The sequence below is a fragment of the Rhinolophus ferrumequinum genome, chromosome 6, assembly GCF_004115265.2.
Source record: "Rhinolophus ferrumequinum isolate MPI-CBG mRhiFer1 chromosome 6, mRhiFer1_v1.p, whole genome shotgun sequence".
Taxonomy (NCBI): Eukaryota; Metazoa; Chordata; class Mammalia; order Chiroptera; family Rhinolophidae; genus Rhinolophus; species Rhinolophus ferrumequinum.
Window position 1 is genome coordinate 70,963,317 of NC_046289.1, and position 20,189 is coordinate 70,983,505.

Below are 20,189 nucleotides of genomic sequence, written 5' to 3' on the forward strand. Positions count from 1 at the left end.
TCAAAAACATTGGAATATACATTAATGTTATAACCAGGAAACCTGAAAAAAAAATTTTTTTAAAGAAACGTAAAACGTAATGATAATACGTGTTTACTTGCAGTGCATAAAATATCTCTGCAAGGATTCACAGGAACATAATATTGGTTTCTTTGGGAACAAAGAACTTGGTTCCAGGGGAAAAGAGTGGGAGAGGGAGACTCGCTGTACACTGTTTTGTATAGTTTTACTTTAGACCCATGCTAATGTAGTTCCCACTTTAAAAATTAAAATTATTTAATAAAATTTTTAAACAAAAATAATTTAACAAACAAAAGGACTTTTTGGCCTTGAAATTTTAGGTTGAATGCCTGTCTTTGATAGAATGGGGCTTTTCAACCAAGGGTTAAGGCTAAACCTTCTGTGGACTGCAGAGCTGATGGTGGACTATTTGGGAACTGCAGGACAGCTTTCCAAGGAAATGATATGCATACAGCAACCAAACACCCTGGGTCTTCCCAGACAATCCTAATTTCAAGCACTCCGTTCTCCAGATCCTTAAGTACACAGACTGTGTGTTCTGAATTTGGTTCAGAAAATACAGCGAACATTGAATTAAATCAAGGGTCTGCCACAACCTTCTATTAATAGGAAGTCAGTTACAGAACTGGGTGGGATTTAAGGGCACAAAACTAAATATACTGGTGAAGAATTGTGTAGGGAACGGAGATGTACTAATAAAACTATAATGTTGGGAATCTGAAAATTTACAAATTGCCCTAAAGAGGTAGACAACAATTGTGTTGCCAAACTCTGGTTTGGTGGGAATTCCTGGTTACTGCCAATTTACCAGAGCCTGCTGTCGAATATCTCCCTACCCCAGCCCCACATTCCCCTATCCCCTCCCCCACTGCAGACTTCCTTGAGTTCTAGATTCCAGTTCTGTTTTGATCTGATCTTTATCCTCTCCTCCTTGGATCCCTGTGTATCTACTGGAGCCAGGTTACTCTCTGGGTCCTCAACCTGACTGTCTCATTCTGGAGGCTTCCAGACAGCCACAGCTAGTGTCCAAACCTGAGAGGATGACTTCAGATGGAGGTAAGTCTGCAGGTGATGCAGAGGGTACCCCACCCCCTGCCACATCCTTGGGGATTCAAATTTGACACTTTACCTGGGGACAATAGGGGTCTTTGTACTGACCTAGAGGGACATGAGAATATAGATGCTACCAAAAAAACAATCACACTTGGAGAGGCTGGGAAATAAGTTTGTGCCATGAAGACTGGGGGTTGGGAAAAAAAAGACTGGGGGTTGGGGAAGTAAGAGGGCCCTCTGGGATGCAGATCTAAGTACCTCAGAGGAAAGTGCTGAGTATAGAGAAGGGATGGCAGTTAGCAACTTGCTTCTCTGGAAGAGGGACCCCGTTCAACATGTGTTTGTGTGGCAGGGGCAGTGGTATGTGTGGCACAGAGAGGGTTCAAGTGGAAGTCCCAGGATTCTGGGTCTTCTTTTGGTAATTGGAGCTTGTTCTAGAATTTTCCCCTGAGAGAATTGTGCTGGGGTCACTCTCGATGTATTGGGGGGTCAGGGTGGGGTGGAGGTCTTAGCTGGAGAAGCTGTTCAGTGGGGTTATCTGTTGCCAAGTCTGTGGAGAAATGCCTTCCTGATAGCTAGACTGGAAGGTACTATAAGTGCCTCTGCTCAGAGCCTCATGGCTCCTTCCAGCCCCAGAGGTGGCTTCTCTTTCAGTTCAGGGAGGAGTTCTCCTTGATTCCCCCAGAGCTAGAGGAGGTGGATCACTCCAGCCAGAATGAGAGCTGGGGCTTCCCTGAGAAGCTCTCAGTTTTTCTATTTTTTTGTGAGGCTCACACCTTCAGTCCTATTTCATTGCATCCGAACTTCATGGAATACTCCTGGCCCTCTGCTCTGTTGTCGAGATGACACATTTGCTCATATTCCGTGTCTCTTTCATGGTCAGGGAGCGGAAGCTGAGTGTTGTTAGTTTGCCAGGGGAATAGTCTTTATAAGAGGGGGAGGAGAGTAGCATGAAATTAGGCAGATGATCTATTATTATTATAAAAAGTCCTAGGAGACACATGTCCTGATTAAGTAACGTTTTATGTATTTATCCTCGGTCTCTGACAAGAGCCCACATAAGCTCCTTCTTAGCAGGTACTGTTTCAGACTTCATTGTCAGTGCCTTGTTCTTGGTGGATCCTATATTTCTGATAGGGAATCCAAGCTGGAGGACCACAGATAGTCTGCAATGCCAAATTTTAACGTGTCCACCAGCTACTTAAAGCTCTGGAAACCTCCCTCCCCACACAGCCCTCCCCTTGTCCATATCCTGGCCCTTATCTCTAGTCATTTTTAGCTATTATATAACAAAATTTCTGAGAACCAAACATCTGATCCACACACCCTCTCCTGGGAACAGCACTTCTGTGAGTGGTGGCAAGGACCACAGACCAGCTGGGAGCAGAGTTCAGGTGGTTTGAATGGGTTTGGAATTTGTATGACTATATATTCCAGATGTACCTGTATCCTCTGTGGGACGTGTTATGGAGTATGAGCTCATGGGTCCAAGAGTCACTGCTACTTCTCTAGTGCAATGATTTCCAACCGGGAGTAAGGAACATCAAAATCACTTGCAAACTACAGACGTTCCCCTCCATATATACCCTTCCTTACCTGTTGAGAATCAGAGCTCTGATTTTTCAGTAACTGAAGTGCAACTCTGATAATGTAGCTTCTGGTCTGCTTTTCTCCTACTGCACTCCCTCTTTTTCTTTGTCTCAACAGCATCTCCATTGCCTGGACCAGATATGACCATGATACCTGGCACCGCCCTATCTCCCTTCATGGCACTTCCCTTTCCCCCACCTGCTCCTGGCCCACCAGACCAACCACCCTGGGAGCTGCCTGCACAGCCCCCTATGCCTTCAGCTTTCCCTCCAGGCAACTCTTTGATGCTCTCCGCTTTCCCTAGCCCAATGTTGGTGACAGAGGATGGGGGCCCTGGCCACAGTGGGGCTGGAGCTGGCAAAGTCATTGTCAAAATCAAGACAGAAGGGGGGCCAGCTGAGGCCTCTCAAACTCAGAACTTGATCCTTACTCAGACTGCCCTCAGTTGGATTGCCTCAGGTGCTCCCTCTGGGGGCCTCGAAGGTCCTCCTCCTCAGTTTGTGACAACTTCTAACATGAAGACCTTTCTAGCTACTAAGGCTGTTGGAGTGAGCCAGGAGGGCCTCCTAGGCCTTCCTGCTCAGACTCCACCGTCAGCTTCCCAACTGGCTCTCCCTGTGTGCCCGGAAAACGCTTGGCCTGTGCCACATGGGGCAACTGGAGGAGGTCTGCCAGCCACCCAATCCCAGCCCTCACTGGGTGACCTCTCCTGTACCTCCAAGGGTGTTTATGAGAACTTCCGACGCTGGCAGTGCTACAAAGCCTTGGCCCGGATGCACTTATCCCAGAGTCCTGATGCAGAAGCTCTTTCCTGCTTTCTTATGTAAGTGGGGAGACCTGAGATTAATTATCCTAGGGCTTTTCAATAAGGAGGGCTTTGGGATGGACAGAAGAGGTTACGCTATAGGAATATTCAAGGGCAGGTCATGAGGGTGATGGAGAGATGCTCTGAGTACCAAAAGCATGATGATGATGATGATGACGATAAGCCTTTTCAGTTTTTAGCAAGCCTTCAGTTGTGTGCTCTCAAGTGATGCTCACAACCCTGTGAGTTCAGGCAAGCATTTAGTCCTCATTTATAGATGAGAAGACTGAAGCTCAGAGAGGTTTCCTACCATACAGTGAGGAGCAGTGGTTGGAACTTGGGTCTTTGACACTAAGTGCCAGGTCCTCTCATTCTATTTTAACACCTTCGGACATTGAGTTGAGCCATTCTAACGGGCCAGGATAAGGTGTGACTCATTCCTGTGGGAGAGGATGGTGCGGGACCAGACAAAGGACCTTCTGTGCGTCACCTCCTCCACCGCTCCCTATTTTATTCAGGAGAATTCAAATCAAAATGGGGAGGTGGTAAAGCTTGCTGAGGTGAAGGGCCTAGGCAGCACCACTCTCTAGTTTTGGGGTCCAGGCTCAACATTTCATATCTTTACCCTCAGTTTTCTCCTCTGGAAAGGGGATAGTTATTTGTGTCTCACAGGGTTGCTGAGAAGATGAAGTGAGTTGATATATGTGAAGCACTTAGCAGAGTGCCTGGCACAGAGAATGCTTCACTAAATGGTACCTGCTGCTGTTGTTGTTATTATTAATATTATTATAAAAAGTCAATCTAGAAGAGGAAAAAACGCAAAAGGCCAAAATCTCTTGCTGAAGAGTGAGTGGATGCTTAGCCAAGGAGCCCAGGGTCATGGGCTCTCTTGTGTTTATAAAACAGAGTCATTGGCCATCTGGGGAATTTTCTCTTCTTCCCACGCAGACCTGTTGCCCCTGTCACTGCACTCAACATTTTGTGTAAACCACTACATAACACATTTTTACTGAATTTAAAAAACATACACTCTGTTATCTCTAGTTGCTGAACTCTTTTTCTTCTTTAATACTTTTTTTATTGGTAGACTAAGTGGTTTTCCACATTAATTTTAGGAATATAAAATCAAGTGCCATGAAATTCTATCAGGATTTTGTTTGGAATTGCATTGAAATTATGAATTACTTTTTGTTGTTGCAACTTGAAAATCATTTTTTGTGTATTTTATAATGGAAAATTACTGATACTTTTTTTTGTAAGTGGCTGAACTTACAAAGTATTAAGTATAGCTCATCTTACCTACTACCTGCTTTCTCCAGACAGCTCTGAATTCTCTCTTGGAGGCGGGCAGTCTGAATTTCTAACTTCTGCCAGCACTGCTTTTGGTTTTGGCCTATTCCTGCTCTCTACACTTAGGGGCTTTGGGCAGGGTCTCCCCCAAAGTGCAGTCCAGACCCTCTGCAACAGTCACCTGGGAAGTTGGTATCAGTCCTGGGATCCTCGGGCGCTGGAGTCCATATTTATAACAAGCTTAACCAGGTGATCCTAGGCACAATAAAGCTTGGGGACTCGGGAAGTCAGGGAGGCAAAAATGAATCAAAAAGAACTTACAGAGCATTGATATGTGACTGTCTGGGAGGCATATCCTGGAGGCAAAAAGCACTTAAAAACCAACAAATAAAAACACACAACCTTTAATTAGAGATTCATTTGGGTTAGTGGGTGCCTTTTTAAAAATGCAAAAAGCCTAGTGGGCAGGGTTAAGCCTACTTTACAATGAAACCCATTAATTTAATAATGTGAGTATTTTCTTCCTAATGTTTAGGACAGCACTGTGAGAATTAAAGGGTGGTTAATTTCAAAAGATGGGGAGAAGAATCATCTGTTTGATTTTGTGGGAGATTTGTAAATTTCAGTGGGACGAAAGAGGGCAGGATGGTCAGTGGATGGGAAGTTGGGAGTCTGAAAGCCTAATCAGAAGCGGGGACGTGACGGAGTGAGGGCCACTAGATCTGAGGAGGGGCAGGGTGTGTCTATTAGGACAGTATCAGGACAAGTGGATGGGGGGACACTTGTAGAATGTGACTGACTCAATGTGGATTTTAGCCCAGTGCTTCGTTCCCTGGCCCGGCTGAAGCCCACTATGACCCTGGAAGAGGGACTGCCAAGGGCTGTGCAGGAGTGGGAGCGCACCAGCAACTTTGACCGGATGATCTTTTATGAGATGGCAGAAAAGTGAGTGACAAACTCTCATTCTCCCAACAAGGGCTGTGTGGTGGGGAGGGTTGGGGGCAGGTAAGAGAGGCTTGAGTCTGGGTATGTGGATGATTATTAAAAGGGATTCTAGGAAGAGGGGTGTAGACTAGGATAGGGTTTCCTGGATCATTGCTACTTCTTTCACCACCTTGGCTCTAGAGTTTTTCTGTTCCTATATCCTCTTGGAAGCGCTCCCTTTTCCAGATCTTGAATTATATGGGAGCCTTGATATTGCAGCTCTTAGGACGGGATTGGAGCTCAATTGGCATAAAAGTCCATGCTGAAGGGACCTAGCAATGAGGAGGTAAGCTCCATTAGGCAGGTTCTTTCCTATCTCACTGACCAGGCAGCAAGTGGCTATGGCTGCAGACCTTGGGACCACCCCTCCTCTGGAAATAGTGGCACAGAGGTTGTTTATCCCTATCATCCCAGGAAGGGGCTGGTTCTTGAAGAGGTTGGTCAGGGGAAGCCACGGTCCCAGATGCCCAGCATGATCTCCTGGCTCATACCCCCCACTTCTCTCTGATAATCTCCTTTGTTAACAAAGTCACTGAGGAAGATGAACCCTTTCCTCCAAGCTTAGCTTCCACTTTCTCCACCAGATCTTCTGGACCTGTACCTTCTATAGTGACCCTTCCAGGGCCCCGTGCGAGTCTAAGGACTCCTGGATCTCAGCACTGCCTCCTAGTGGGAACTGCTTTGAATTGCAACCCCAGGCCCTGCTTCAAGATTTCAGCCATTTTTTACGGTTGTAGGCAGGGATAGATGAGGCTTGGAGGAGGAACCTGCTTGTGGGATCCCTGAATGAATTCAACAAGTCTGTATTAATTGTTGCTGTATATCCTCTGTGATGCTGGGTGAGATATGATATGAAAACATAGAAGCCATGGCTCTGTCCTGGAGAAGCTTACAAATTCTAGATTATTCATTTTCTTAACAAGCTTTCCTAAACGACAGCTGCCGGTGAAGGGACTATGTGGTGACCTTGTGAGGTTTCCCCAGAACTGTTATTTGGCCACCGTGAGCAGCTCCTTCCTGGTCTCTGGGTTTCTGATGGGTCTCGTCTCAGCACTGCTCAGGCCTTCCTCCCCTTCTGCAGGTTCATGGAGTTTGAGGCTGAGGAGGAGATGCAGATTCAGAACACACAGCTGATGAGTGGGTCCCAGGCCTTGCCTCCTGCAGCCCCTCTGAAACTTGATCCTCCAGGGCCCCTGGCCCCTGAGGTTTGTCAGCAGCCAGGTAAGTCTACCAGTTCTGACAGGAGCCTTAGGCTCAAAGGGAAGGCATACAGAAAGCAGTCACGGGTTAAGGGAGGCATTGCCCTTGCTTCTGTCACTTTCCCTCCAGTGAGTGGCATTTGATGTACCAAACAGGACAAACATAGGAGGCTGGGTTCTCAGATTCCCTTGGTCCCAAACTAGGTATTGATTTTGGCCAAGTAACCAACTACTCTCTCACTGAGATTATAAATGCACCCTATAATACCTCATTGGTCTAAGAAATGGAGGCTAGATCAGGGGACTTCTTGGAATTTCAGGGTTTCCAAGATTCTACATAAAGGATTCTCTCTTAGACCCTCCAGCTCCTCAATCTTTTCCTATAGCTAGTACTTTTCAGGGTGGCCTGGTCCAGCCTGGAGCCATTTCAGTGTACTCCCCTAGGGTTGGGAGGCAGAAGTTATAGTCTCTGTACCACTTTCCATTTCTCTTTTCCATCTCTTCCCTTAGTGTACATTCCTAAGAAGGCGACTTCCAAAGCACGGGCCCCCCGCCGGCGGCGGCGCAAAACCCAGAGGCCTCCAGTTCCTGAGGCACCCAAAGAGATCCCACCAGAAGCTGTGAAAGAGTATGCTGACATCATGGAAGGGCTGATGGGGAGTCACTTGGCCACTGGGGAGTCAGATGGAAGACAGGAAGAGGAAGAAGAGCAGCAGCAGGAGGAGGAAGGGATGCATCCAGATCCAGACCTCCTGAGCTACATTGATGAGCTGTGTTCTCAGGAGGTCTTTGTCTCCAAGGTGGGCTGGGTCTGGATGTCTGGTTTCTAGCAGATCCTGGGGTGGGAACTCCAGGGAACCAAAGGTCTAGGGTTCTGCCTGAGGCAGGTAGGAACTAGGCTCTATTCCATACTGAGAAATGTGTGTGTGTATACGCATGTGTGTGAATGTGTGGAGCTGGTCATGGTTTATAACAACCTGGGAGAGGGGGTGGGGGGATCCTGGCTTCTCTAGAGCTTTGTGGCTCACAGGTTATCTCCTGTCAGACTCACATCACTTTTCCTTCTGCTCCCCAGGTGGAAGCTGTCATTCACCCTCAATTTCTGGCAGATCTGCTGTCCCCAGAACAACAGAGGGATCCTTTGGCCTTGATTGAGGAGCTGGAGCAAGAAGAAAGACTCAGTCTTGCCCAGGTAAATTTGGGGGGTAGAGACTATCAGAACAAGAAGCTCGCATGAAGTTAGCTAACCCTACACTGTGTTGGATGGTATGGTTTCTAGAGATGAACAGCTTTAGGATTGGGCTTTATATGCAGAAGAAGTAGATAAAGGACTGAGGACACACGGGAAAAGGGGACTGTAAGGGCTCAAAGCGTGGGAATGAGGCCCAAGAAGAGGGAAAAGAAGAGCTACGGTATCTTGTCATTTAAGCCACTTGCTTGCATTCTCTGCCCTGCCCAAGTACCATCTTCTTACCACCCACTCAGTCACCCCTCCGACAATCATGTGTAGCACGGTATTTGTCCATTCTCCTTCCAGCTGGTCCAGAAGCGACTCCTGGCCTTGGAGGAGGAAGAGGATGCCGAGGCACCTCAAAGTTGCAGTGGAGTTCAGTCTGACTCAAGTCCTTCCTTTTCTGACGAGGATGAAGATGGGGGTGGGAGACTTCGGCCCTTACCTGGGGTTCGGGTGGCTGGGGGCCCCGTTCACCTTGGAAAGGCTGCTCCTCCAGGAAAGAGGGCAAAAGAAACGCATGGTGGGCAGGAACGGGCCCCAGATGGCCTGAAGGGAATGCACAGGGATGGGAACACCCTGCCATCTCCCAGCAGCTGGGACCTGCAGCTAGAACTTGCAGCTCCACAGGGAACTCAAGGGTCTTTAGGTACGAAGAGAAGAGGGCCTGGGAAGGTTACAAACCAGATGTCCCCACATCAGAATGACCTGGGAGGTGCTGGGTCCCCTGGGCATGACCTAGTGGCTGATGGGACTCCTGAGGCTCTGCCCCTTTGCTGGCAGGGAGGCCCCCAGCTTGAGATGGTTCCCAGTTTGGATGTTGGACTTGCAGAGCCGGCTCCTCTGCAAGAACAGAGCTTAGAAAAGCAGGTCCTGGGATTGCAGACAGGACAACAGATAGCGGGTCTTGGAGTGCCGTCTCAAGGGAATGAGCTGTTTGCAGTGCCCCAGGAAGGCTCTTCAGGAGTCATGTGGGGAGATGACAGAAGTCCTCCCATGGTTCAGAGTTATGAGCAGAGCCCTTCTAGAGCAGCTGGGGACGGGGATGGGGCTTCTCTCAGTCCAGGACTTTGGCTCAGCAGTGAGATGGACGTCATAGGCTTGGAGTTGCCCTTACAAATTGAGGAGGTCACAGAGAACTTCTATGATGGGGAATGTGTACCTGAGCACCAGGGAAGCTGCCAGGTACTGGGCTCCAGAAGCAACATTTCTCTGGGTCCTGGAGAAACCACAATACTTGGGGATGTGGGAAGCAGTGCAAATCCCTATGGAAGCATAGATGCCACAGCTGCCCTAGAAAAGAGAAACCATAGCTCAGCCTTGAGGCTTAAAGAAAATCAAGACCAGAGCCTTGAGACTATACAGGAGCCCAATGACCTGTGGGCTGACAGTTGCCTTCTGTCACTAGAAAGCAGTATTGATGGCTCCACAGTGGTTTCCAAAGAAACCCTCCTGCCTACCTGTCAAGGCAATATCCTTATCCAGGGGACCCAGGATGCCTCCTTCTTCCCTGAAGCCAGCCAGGAGGCAGGGAGTGGCAATTCCATGTCCTCACTGTTGGAAACCACAGACCACAGCAACATACTAGACGTTAGAGATGACTGTGGCCTCCAGCTAGGGGTCAGCGAGGAGACCTGCCCACCAAATTTTTATTCTTATGACCCCCAAGGAGAGGACACTGATTTGCCCAAGCCTAAAGACCTTTCTCCTTTACCAGGGAATCAAGAATCTTATGCATACGGGACCCCCAGATCCACATCTCCCCAGGGCCTGGGGAGCACTTCCCCTCAATGGGGAACCAGGGATGCCTTAGGTCTGAAAGAAGCCTCTCTTGGTAGTGAAACATGCAGTTCAGCAGATGTGGCCAAAGCAAAGGAGGAGGCGGGGGAGGAAGATGAGGAACTCTCCAACTTTGCCTACCTCTTGGCCTCCCAACTGAGCCTGTCACCGACGGGTCCTGCTCTCAGTCCTCACCCTGTCTCAGGCCCGTCGTCTACAGGTCAGGAGGCCCAGAGAGCATCCCACTCCCTCTCTGCTGAGGCAAGAGGCCTCGGCCAACCTCCATATGTTGTTGCCAAGTCTAGGAAGCAAGCTCTAGTTGGAGGTCCAGTCCCTGCTGAAAAGAGGGCCTACCTGGGAGCTAAACTTGAGGTCTCTGGGGAGAAACCTCCGGTTCTCGGAGCAGTTCGACCCTCACAGGCCCCTAAGAGAAGGCGTGACAGTTTTGTCACGGGCAAAAGGAAGAAACGACGTCGTAACCAGTAGGGAACAGCAGGACCATCCTATCCCTCATGCCAGTCCCTAAAGCATCACCACTCCCCCCTTCCCTCCCTCCCCCATTCCTGGGTTTCACCCCAGCCGCATACCAAGCAGGGACTAGTTCTTAACCATTTTGTGGTTCTGTAAAAGTGGTGAGTGTGGGGGAGGAAGTTCAGACAGGCCAGGTTGGCAGTGGTGCCTTGGGTGGGAGGTGAGGGGGAAGTACCTTTGGAAAAAGTTGTATGGGGAAAAAAATCAATAAAGATTTTGTTGTTAGAAAATACTCTCACATGTGCTCATTTAGGTGGGGTAGGATGCTGTAAAGAAAAGGTGGGGTGGCCCTGGATTTTACAGATTGACACCTTTCCAGCCTCATCTAGGTTCCGAGAAGCCCCAGCACCGAGAAGTCCCCAGCGAGCACTTCATTCCTCCTTTCATCAAAGGGCTGGACTTGGCTGTTGGGAGGGCTTCTCTGGACAGCCTGTCATTATCTGTCTCCCTTTAAAAGTCTATACATGTTACGAGATGCTCTGTTTTTTACCTGTCAAATTTCTGGGATAGGTATCTAATTTTCTAAGTCTAATTTTCCATAATTGTGTCTAGACATAGCACCTTTCTTTAGGAGAGCCTTGTTTTCTTCTTCCTTGAAGAGAGGCTGGACAGAAGGGATTTCAATGTCCTCAACTCACCCCATAGCAGAAAAACCCTCCTGTGTGGCTGGTCTGAGAGGAGGCATCAGTCTCAGTAGGATATTAAATATGGAATGGTAATTAGCTAGTTTTTAATTTCTAATGAGGACAGAACAAGAGGGAATAGGCTGAAAAGAGGTTCATGAGGAAGCCTGTTAAAATGTGTGTATGTGGGGCATGATAACACGAGGGAAGGATATGAGAGTCGCACGATTTCTGTGCAGGAAAGCACCCTGTCCAGCTGCAAGTGCAGAGGATTCATCCATGGACAAGAGTATGGACCTTGGGAACCTTCAGGATTGTCCAATGGGAAGCCGGCAACCATTAACCGCTTTTCTTCCCAGCTAAGGATACCACCAATGTGACCGAGCTTCATTTTTTTTTTTTAAATAGATATAGATATATATTTATATTTATATATAAAATAGTTTCTTACAAAAAAACCAAACAAACAAAAAATGAAAATCAACTTAAAAAAACAACAATAACAAAGAATCAAGCAGGAGCAGAGAGGACTTGAGGCCCAGGGGCGACCCCTGGAGCGGCCCTGAGTCTGCGGGCCAGATGCGAGCTGGGGAGGTCCAGGCGCTCAGTCGCCTTTCTGCTTGGGTGCGTGCACAGTCCCATTGGCCAGAGCAGCGGGGCTGCCTGGGGATGAGGCATTTGGTGGCTGGGAGGGGCGCAGGTAGGTGCTGAAAAGCTTCCCATGGAGCGGGTCACGGAGGGCGAAGTCCTGGAACTGACCTGGACAGGTAAGAGTGAGATGGGAAAAGTAAAAAGGAGAGGAAGAGGATGCCCTGCTCTTTTCTCAGAAATGGTAGGTATGTCCTGTCCCTCTCATCTCTGCTTCACTCCTCAGTCTATGTTTCTGCTCTTTCTGCCTTCCCAGCTGGTTCCTCCCATTCTTACCTCTCAGATACTCTGACCCCTGGCACTGGCCACCAGGTCATATCCCCTCCCAGCCCAGTGCTGATGGTACCCTGAATGCCCACGCGGGCTGAGAAGGCAGTGACTCACAGAGGGAGAGGCCTTGGCAGGGTCCCGCCTGGCATAGTTCGGCATGCAAAGTCGCAGCAGCAGGGCGGGGTGACCCCAGCAGCAGGTGCAGGATGGTGCTGAAGCCGTCTCTGTACAGTAGGTGGCTAGTCCCCTCTCCTTGCTCTTCGGCAAAGAGCTGAAAGAGAGAAGTACACCAGTTACGCCCTCTCTCTATATCGTCGCCCCACAGTGCCCCACAGGTCTGCTTAACAGGCTCCTCCTCTTCCAAGAATATAGAGCACAGGTGTGGGTCCTTTCTGTAGGAGAATTCTAACTTCAGAGCCGCTGCCCTCTTCCTGTTCCCAGCGATGCCTTCACATAGAGAACCTGCGGCTTTGCAGTTTGTGACACGAGTGTATAGCATGCATCTACTATCTAGAAGCTACTGGTAACACCGCACCACACAGGCTCCTGGGTTGGGTGAGCATAGCCACTACGTTCCCCCACTCCTGCCCTCATACCTCAAAGGCCAGGAGAGTTAGCTCCTCCAGGTCCCTGCCCCCATCCAGAGCTGCCAATGCAAGGGCCACATCTCGGAAGTCCACCAAACCATTGGCATCCTGGAGGGTGAAAGAGAAACCAGGGCAATGCGCAGACCAACCCTGCAGTCTCCCTTCTGCTCTGGATTTTGGCTCCTCTTCTCAGTAGAGGGGGTGTGGTATGTGGTGTGGTGCGGGGAGGGGTGGGGGGTGAGGGGGTGTGTGTGTCTCTTGTGTCTGCTGCCCTCAGAACCCTGTGCCCTAAACTCTCCAGGTCCCTGATAATTCTCTCAGGTCATGGTTTTGCTCAAGCTATTTCCCCAAGTGACCTGGTGACAAAGCTCTCCTATAAAGGGATCTCCTAGGGAATCCCTTGGGAATACAGGAGTTGTAAGTTTCTGACATACCATTGAGGGCATTCTTGGCCCCCAAGCTGGAAAAACTGGTTCTTTTCTGATTCATCCTATGTGGGAAAACTGGTCCAGCAGACTAAAAGGGGGCCGTTGGAATAATTTCTTGCAAAAAGCACAAGGAGGTCTTCCCCAACAACTCTATGGGGGACCACGGCATTCAGGGTTTGCTAAGTGGGGAAGCTCCTTTCAGGGACAGTCTGTCCCAATCTAAGGAATCAACACACCTGGTCACTCTTGGTCCCTTCAGAGGACTTTGAGAGCCATGGTCTGCATCTTAAATCAAAAAGAGCTCCGTGGAACCACTGGTAGTTGTTCATAAACATTAAGAATGTTCTGGGACAATATTATAATTTGACAAGAAAACCTGTAAGTCCCAGGAATATACAGTTTGCCAAGATTCTTGAGAAAGTTCAGGAATTTCCCAGAGAAGCTGTGGGATATTTTAAAATATTTGCCCAAGTATTGCAAATGCTTCTGGGTCTCACACTCTTAACCATGTAAGCTGTGTTGTCCCCGCCATTCCACCTTCCCACCTAACCTTCATGGCTCTTCTCTGAAACACTCACGCAGTGTCCCACAAGGTCCTATGATCTTTGCCAAACTCTAAAGTGGTTTCAGAAATGTATGGACCTCACAGATTGATTATTTCTCCATTGTTCCTTCCCACAGTGGTTAAAACATTGCTCTGCAATGCACTGGATACACTATTAAAAAAAAAAAAAAGATTCCCCAGCAGATCTCAGAAGATGGCTATCTCACAACAGCGGTTAGAATATCCAGTGCAGACTCCAAATTGGCCATCCCATGAGACTGACATGGCCACTCAGATACCATCCTTAATTCTGAACCCTGCGCTCTGCATCCCAGCTCCTTTACCTTCTGGAAGAAGCTAAAGGCACCAGCCACGGTCTGTGGGTCAGAGAGCTGTAGCTGCCTAGCAAACTCTTCCCGGCTGATCATTCGGCTCCGGCCTGGCTCTGCCCCAGTGTCCACATAGCCAGGAGACAGCCTACAATGAAATTGTTGAAGCAGAGAGCTGACTCAGTTTCTTTCTGGGCACACCATCCAGCAGGACCGTGGTCCCAGCCCTGAGAGTTATCCAGCACAGGTACATCTTGTGTTTTCCTAAGGTGTACTCTGACGCAGTCCTTGGACAGCCATTCCTACTTTTATCTTGGGCTATTACGTATCTTTCTTTCTTCCTCTTTCCTTTTTACTCCATTATCTTTTTTAAAATTCCTCCATCTTCCCACTTTTTAAGACTTTCCTTTGTCCTTCCCATTTCTCCCTTTTCTCTGTCTATACATGACACTGCCCATATCCTCATTTTCAAAGTCACTTACCCAGCCTTGCGAAGCACCTTTCCCAGTTCCCAGAGCTGTGGCTCCAATGCTACCTTCAGGCGACCCACCACAATCACGGGCAAGCTCCCTACAAACTCACACTCGGTGGCTGGAATGCCCAGGGCCCTACAGGATGAAAAGGGATGGAATGGAGGGGGACCGAGGCAGAAGAATCTTTTGAGGGTTCATTACTGACTGACCTGCTCACTACGGGGAGGACATTGGATCCCTTTAACCCCCATCTCCGCCCAGTCTCAGCTGTCTAATAGCCCTTCCCACTGCCACTCCCCCATGTTGACCTCAAAACCTCCACCCTCCACCCCGGCCTGTGATCCCTTTGCCCTGTTTATCTGCTCCAGGAAATACTTTGTGGGACACTCACTGTGCCATAACCCTCTGGACATTGTTGGCATAGAGGGTGGGGTCCCTGCTCTCCTCCGGGCTGGGGTGGTACACAGGGAGGAACTGAAACACACACACACACACACACACACACACACACACACACACTGCTCATCAGGACCTCAAAGCTGGGGATGACCACCCCCACCCTCCTTTCCCAAAGCTTCAGGGGTTAGCGGATGCCCATTCTCACACCCCAGCCCTGGCGGTCATACCTCCACATCAACGATGCTGCAGGGCTGAGCGGCTGTGAGCCAGAGGACTTTGAGTCTAAGAAAAGAAAGACCTCAGATGCTCACCAGTCTCTCACTATGGGCTCCTCCCACCCCAAATAAGGGAATGGAGAATTTCTACCCACTGACATAAAAATGTACTCCTAACCATATAGTCAGCTGGGTAAATGTACAGTTGGGAGACAAAGGGAAGGGCCTGAAAGGTGGTAGGCAAAGTGAGAAGTGTTGCAGGGATATGTCAGAGGAAGAACTGCAGGTGAGAGGAGGTTTGAGTGATCCGGGAAAGGGCAAGAGGCAAGCCTGGTGGTGGAGGTTCTCAAGCAGAGACGACTGGAGAAAATCACTTAGAAACAGGAAAATAAGTTAAAAGGAGCTATGATCACAGCACGAATGATTAGGTGGGATAGCTGAAAGCACTCCAGATCACACCGGGAGGTCAGAAAACAGTGGGAAACAAGCATCTCCTTCTCTAGAGGTCTCTTGTCCGAGAACGAAGGGTCATTTGCTTGGTCTGGAGATTGAAAGATGGGCCAGGAATTCTCTGATGGACCCTGCTCCCCACCCTCACACCAGGAATACCAGAACTCACACTCCAGGGCCCCTCCATGCCCAGCTGGTAGTATCCTATGGGAGAAACAGAGGTGAAGGGAGAAAGGCATTACTTCTCTTCCCTGCAACTGGCTAATCCTCTTTCAGCAGAGGCTCCGACCCCGCCCTGGCCCCACCCCCACATGCATGTCCCATCACGGCACTCACAGGTTTCACCCAATGGGGTGAATTCATTCTCCCCCTCCCCACTTCTTGGACTAAGACTCACCAGACTGTTGGGGTAGCGGATGAGGATGGGCTGCACAGGGACCCCTGCAATGAAGGCTCCTAAATCCCATTTCCACCCCCACCCCCCAGGCAGAGGTTAGTACGTGGAGGTAGCTAGAGGGCATGAAGTGTAGGAGTCTGGGACAGTTCTCACATGAGATCTGGCTTTGCTCCGTTTCATTTATAATTTTCTCTCTGACTTCCTGAGACTTCTCCACGTCAGCTAGGCGGTTGGTTCCCTGTCTCTCATTCCTCCCCCATCCCTCCACTTTTTGGGTTATTCCAGAGTCCCTATCCAAATTTGAGGCTCCTTTTTCCTACAGCCCTATCACCCACTATCGTTTTATTCACCTGGTTTGAATTTAAGCAAAGCCTTCTTGTTGGAACAGGTGCCCTCAGGAAAGAATAGTACCTGAGGAATAAAACCAAGAGACCGCAATGAGGTAGGGTAGGCTGAAGGGGAGCAGAGAGGAAAGCGAAGCCTCTTCAGGAGCACATAAAAGGTGAGAAGAGAGTCCTAAGACTCGTACCCACCTGGGGCCACTTGCCTCCTGAGGTAGCCCGCCTTCGGACCTCCTCCACCACTCTGCGCCGAGAAGCCGGGTCATGCCGGGATACGAGGATGGCTTGGTTGAAGCGAAGAAGGGCTGGGGTCCAGAGAGGATAAAGATTCCTATTCAGGGGCATTAACACCTGCAGTCTCCCCGTTCTCGACAGTAGGAGATGCTTCTCAGTTATCTCTTTGTCCTGGTGACCCTCCTTTTACTGTATGTTGTCCGATTCCGGACTGACCAGAGCTCCCTCCAGCACCCTCTCTCTCTAAGCCCCAGCCCTCAGAGTCTAAGAGGTAGTATCACAAATGGTGTTAATTTGCATTTCATGTGCATCAGTTAATATCTCTTCTAACTTCTCCCCCGCCCCAACCTTGAGGCCAGTTCTCTCCAGAGTGTGTCCATCTGATTCCTGTTTTTTCCCCAGAGTGGTCATCTCTCCCCTTGATCCTTCCTTCACTCTCTCACCTCCAATGACAGGCACAGAAAGGTTCTCAGCTCGGGAGACAACCTTGGGCAGGTCACAGGGCAGCAGAACAATGGGGTCAAAGAAAGTAGAGTGGGGGGCGGCCACAAGGACAGGGGCTTGAAGGCGAGAGGCCCGCTGACCCCGAACACGAATCCGGAGGAAGCCCAGAAGGAAAAAGAGCAGGCGGCTGAGGCCCAGTACTCCGTTGTGGCACACAGTCCTGCAGAGCAAGGGGCGGCGTCAGTGGAGGAGGCAAGTCTGACCCTCACTCACCCCTAGGCTTTGGCACCCAGGAAAGCAGGTACCTCTCTTTTGCCCTCTATTACTCTTACCAAGAGGTGGAAGTCTCTGGCTACTTTGGGACCTCTCAGGGCACATCACTTAGTGCTGAGGTCCTGAGTACCAGGTCTGAGCCTGGCTGACTCATCTCACCTCGCCAGGCTGGGTACGAGAGCTTCAGAACCCTCCCTCCTATTCTTCTCAAAGAGGGAGCGGAATGAACAGCAGGAAAGAGAAGTGAGAAACAGGGTTTCTAGTGGCTGATCCCCCACTTACTTTCTCCATCCTGTAAGTGGCTCCTGAAGCTCCTCCTCAGTCAGACCAGCTACTTGCAGCCAGGCAAAGGGCCAGAGGAGAAAGAGGACGATAAAGGCCAGAAGCACTCGGATGGGGGCCAGCAGTGCCCCCAGGAAGTAGAACTGCAGTGGGAGAGAATGCCACTTCAGGGCTGGAAGAAGTTTCCTCCAAGGCTTCCCCCATCGCACAAGGATAGACACAGGAGCAGAGAGCCACTGCCCACTGTAGATCAGGTGCGAGGCGATGTGGGAATAGGAGGGGGGTTGGAATCCAAGGTGGGATGAAGATACCAACGAGGGCAAGAGGATAAAAGATTAGTAAGATCAGGGGCCTCATTTTCCCATCTTTCAGTAGGTCTCCATCCCACCTATAAAATCGAGTGTCATAAGTGCATCTAGCACTTGGAAAGGCTGTTAAGGGGATTTAATGATAACCCGTGTAAAAGCCCCAGCACGGTGCTTGATGTGCAGGAGGCTAGAGATATTTCTTTCTCTTCCATGTCCCATTCCATAAATAGCTCCTAGGTCCAACAGAAGCCTGGTACATGGCTCTTTCTACTTTGGGCCTGGGAGGCGGAAGGTTGGAACACACAGAGGTTGGAACACACAGAGGTCCACTTTTCAGGACACAGGCCAGTCTGTAATTCTGCCCAAGGACTCTCCTAGTACAGGGGGATGGGGGAGAGAAGAACTCAGCCTCTACTTCGCAGGGTAGGGGTTGCCAGGAGCCAGGTGACTCCATGGGCTGCCCTGGGGAAGAGTGCAGGTAAACAAACCGAGCCTCAGGAGGTCGCCTCAGGGGAGGTGATGGCTGCAGAAACCTTGGACACTCCCCACACTTCTCATCAGTTCCGCTAGGTTGGTGCGACCCTGCACTTCCTGTAGCCAACCCCCTTCTCAGCCTCCCCCCCACCCCCACCAGGAGGTGCTGCAGTGCGGGGTGGGGGGGAAGTGGAAAGAGGGGGCGTTGGAAGGGCACAGGGGCGCAGGCTCCGGGCCCAGAAACCCGTTTCCTCTAATTCAGAGCCTCCGAGAAGCATTCAGCACGCCCCTGCCCCCACCCCCGGCTTTCCGTAGTCTCTAACTCCCTCCTAGCCCATCGGCCTCCGCAGGATGTAATCCGCATTCCCCAGAATCCTCCATCTCCCCTACCCCTGAATTCCCTGCAGTCCTTCATCCTCAGCTAGTCAATTCTTCCACACCTTGGAGTTTGTCTATCGCCCAAGGCCGCGTCCTCTCCAGGACTCCCAGCTCACCCCACCCCCGCCACCCCCACGTGCGCACCCCCCGACTCCCACTCCGCAAGCCTCTTACCCATCTCCTTTCTTGAGCTCCATCCCCACCGTTGCCAGGGCTCTAAACGACCTCTTTTTCCTGTCCCACAAGTCCTCCCGACGTCCCCTCCCACACCTTACCTTAACCTTCTGGAGGCGGGACAGATGTAACTCATGCACGAAGGGGTTGGGGGGTGCTGAGGGTCCGGAGGTGGGCTCGAGGGGGGACCAGTCCCCCGGACTTCCCTGGCTCATAGCGGCGGGAGGAGGTGGGAAGGAGGGCGCCCCGGCCTCAGCCCGGCCCCCGGCCTCGCTCAGCAGAGCAGCAGCTGCAGGCTGCAGCAAAGCGGCGGCAGCGCTCTGGCCCCGGCCCCGCCTGGTGCGGGGCGCGGAGGGGCGGGGAGCAGGCGGCGCGGCGCGGCGCGGCGCGGCCCGACCCGCGTTGTCAGGGAGCCGGCCGAGGGGCGGGGCTTCCAGCGCCCGGGAGCTCCAGCTCCTCCGCGCCTGCTGCCGCACCCGCATCCCCTCCAGCCATTGTTCCGCAGCGGCCGGATGCTTTGAGGCCTGCGGGATGCTATCGGGTCTGGCCCTGCGGGCGTTCCTCTCTGAAGATCCCGCCGCCTCCTCCTCGCAAGCCACCAGCTAGGAGCGGGTTTGGGGCCGCGAGGTGGGTGCGGGGTGGAGAGCGCCCTCCGACCGGGCTCACGCGTGGAGGTCACCCTGCGAGCGCAGATCGGGGTGGGGCCCTCGGGCGGATGGAAATGGAAGGGCAGGTGCACAGTGCGCGAAGGCCGGCAGTTCGGAGGCGGGGCAGGGTCCCTTTCTCCCCGCTGCCACCCCTCCTTGCGGGACGACCACCTATCCTTCCCGTTCCCCGCGATGCCATCGCGCGAGGACTCAAGGCGCTCGCGCCCTCTGGCGGCCGCGGTGTGCCTCACCTCTCCGCATGCGGCAGCGCTAGGCAGGGCCGCCTGTTCTGGTGTGAGGACGCGAATCCGCCAGGCACCAGCAACCCCCAAGATGCTGGCCCCTATAAGTCCGACAAGGCAGGGGCGGGAAAGGGTAGTGGGAACTGGGAAAGCCCTCCTTTTCCTTCTAGTGTCTCTTTTCTGTGCCGATCTGTCTCCCTCTCTCCACTGTGTGAGTGAGAAGACAGATACCCTTCACCCCCAAACTCCAAACTCTCTTAGAAAACTCATAAACTGGTGAGCGCCTGTTTGTGTCAGGTGATGGTGAGATCAGAGAATTGGGTGGACTTTGATACCCACAGCCAGTAACACAATCAGAAAGATAATACCCGTGACAAAAAAGTGGTAAGAACCTCATTGCGTGTGGAAAAGAAGCTGCCTTTGGTTCACCTTGTTTTAGTTCTCTCATCTGTAACCATGTCAGTCATCATTTCATGAGGGTAATGAGAACAATGGCAGATCAATGGGCTGCTGGGTCATCGGGTGCCATTCATCTTTTTATTCTGC

At 50.9% G+C, this 20,189-nt stretch overlaps 2 protein-coding genes across 3 annotated transcripts; one reads left to right on the forward strand and one right to left on the reverse strand.

Annotated features, from left to right (window-relative positions):
• Positions 1 to 1,046: 1,046 nt before the first annotated feature.
• NUTM1 (NUT midline carcinoma family member 1) lies at positions 1,047 to 11,414 on the forward strand. Its single transcript, XM_033109223.1, has 7 exons — positions 1,047 to 1,077; positions 2,782 to 3,487; positions 5,576 to 5,704; positions 6,825 to 6,964; positions 7,453 to 7,742; positions 8,018 to 8,134; positions 8,480 to 11,414. The coding sequence occupies exons 1-7, from the start codon at positions 1,062 to 1,064 to the stop codon at positions 10,436 to 10,438; spliced, it is 3,357 nt and encodes a 1,118-aa protein (XP_032965114.1). The 5' UTR covers positions 1,047 to 1,061; the 3' UTR covers positions 10,439 to 11,414.
• Positions 11,415 to 11,491: 77 nt separating this feature from the next.
• On the reverse strand, positions 11,492 to 19,117 carry LPCAT4 (lysophosphatidylcholine acyltransferase 4). 2 transcript variants are annotated; one of them, XM_033109224.1, is made up of 14 exons: positions 18,856 to 19,116; positions 17,421 to 17,563; positions 16,865 to 17,085; positions 16,380 to 16,492; positions 16,197 to 16,257; positions 15,847 to 15,905; positions 15,619 to 15,653; positions 15,012 to 15,066; positions 14,777 to 14,859; positions 14,395 to 14,520; positions 13,928 to 14,060; positions 12,621 to 12,719; positions 12,139 to 12,295; positions 11,492 to 11,865 (listed from the first exon to the last, which is right to left on the reverse strand). In XM_033109224.1, the coding sequence occupies exons 1-14, from the start codon at positions 18,967 to 18,969 to the stop codon at positions 11,711 to 11,713; spliced, it is 1,554 nt and encodes a 517-aa protein (XP_032965115.1). In that variant the 5' UTR covers positions 18,970 to 19,116; the 3' UTR covers positions 11,492 to 11,710. The 2 variants fall into 2 exon arrangements, with proteins under 2 accessions (XP_032965115.1, XP_032965116.1); XM_033109225.1 differs by having other exon boundaries at positions 11,510 to 11,865; positions 15,847 to 15,890; positions 18,856 to 19,117.
• Positions 19,118 to 20,189: the final 1,072 nt, after the last annotated feature.

What these genes read in the sequence shown, in the direction of transcription:
- NUTM1 (XM_033109223.1), top strand. An exon ending in TTTTATGAGATGGCAGAAAA is followed by an intron (nt 5,705 to 6,824) that starts GTGAGTGACAAA and finishes CCCCTTCTGCAG; the next exon opens with GTTCATGGAGTTTGAGGCTG. An exon ending in AAAGACTCAGTCTTGCCCAG is followed by an intron (nt 8,135 to 8,479) that starts GTAAATTTGGGG and finishes TTCTCCTTCCAG; the next exon opens with CTGGTCCAGAAGCGACTCCT.
- LPCAT4 (XM_033109224.1), bottom strand. Translation starts at nt 18,969, where the DNA reads ATGAGCCAGGGAAGTCCGGGGGACTGGTCCCCCCTCGAGCCCACCTCC. An exon ending in GCATGGAGGGGCCCTGGAGT is followed by an intron (nt 15,067 to 15,618) that starts GTGAGTTCTGGT and finishes TTCTTTTCTTAG; the next exon opens with ACTCAAAGTCCTCTGGCTCA. An exon ending in GCAGCATCGTTGATGTGGAG is followed by an intron (nt 14,860 to 15,011) that starts GTATGACCGCCA and finishes TGTGTGTTTCAG; the next exon opens with TTCCTCCCTGTGTACCACCC.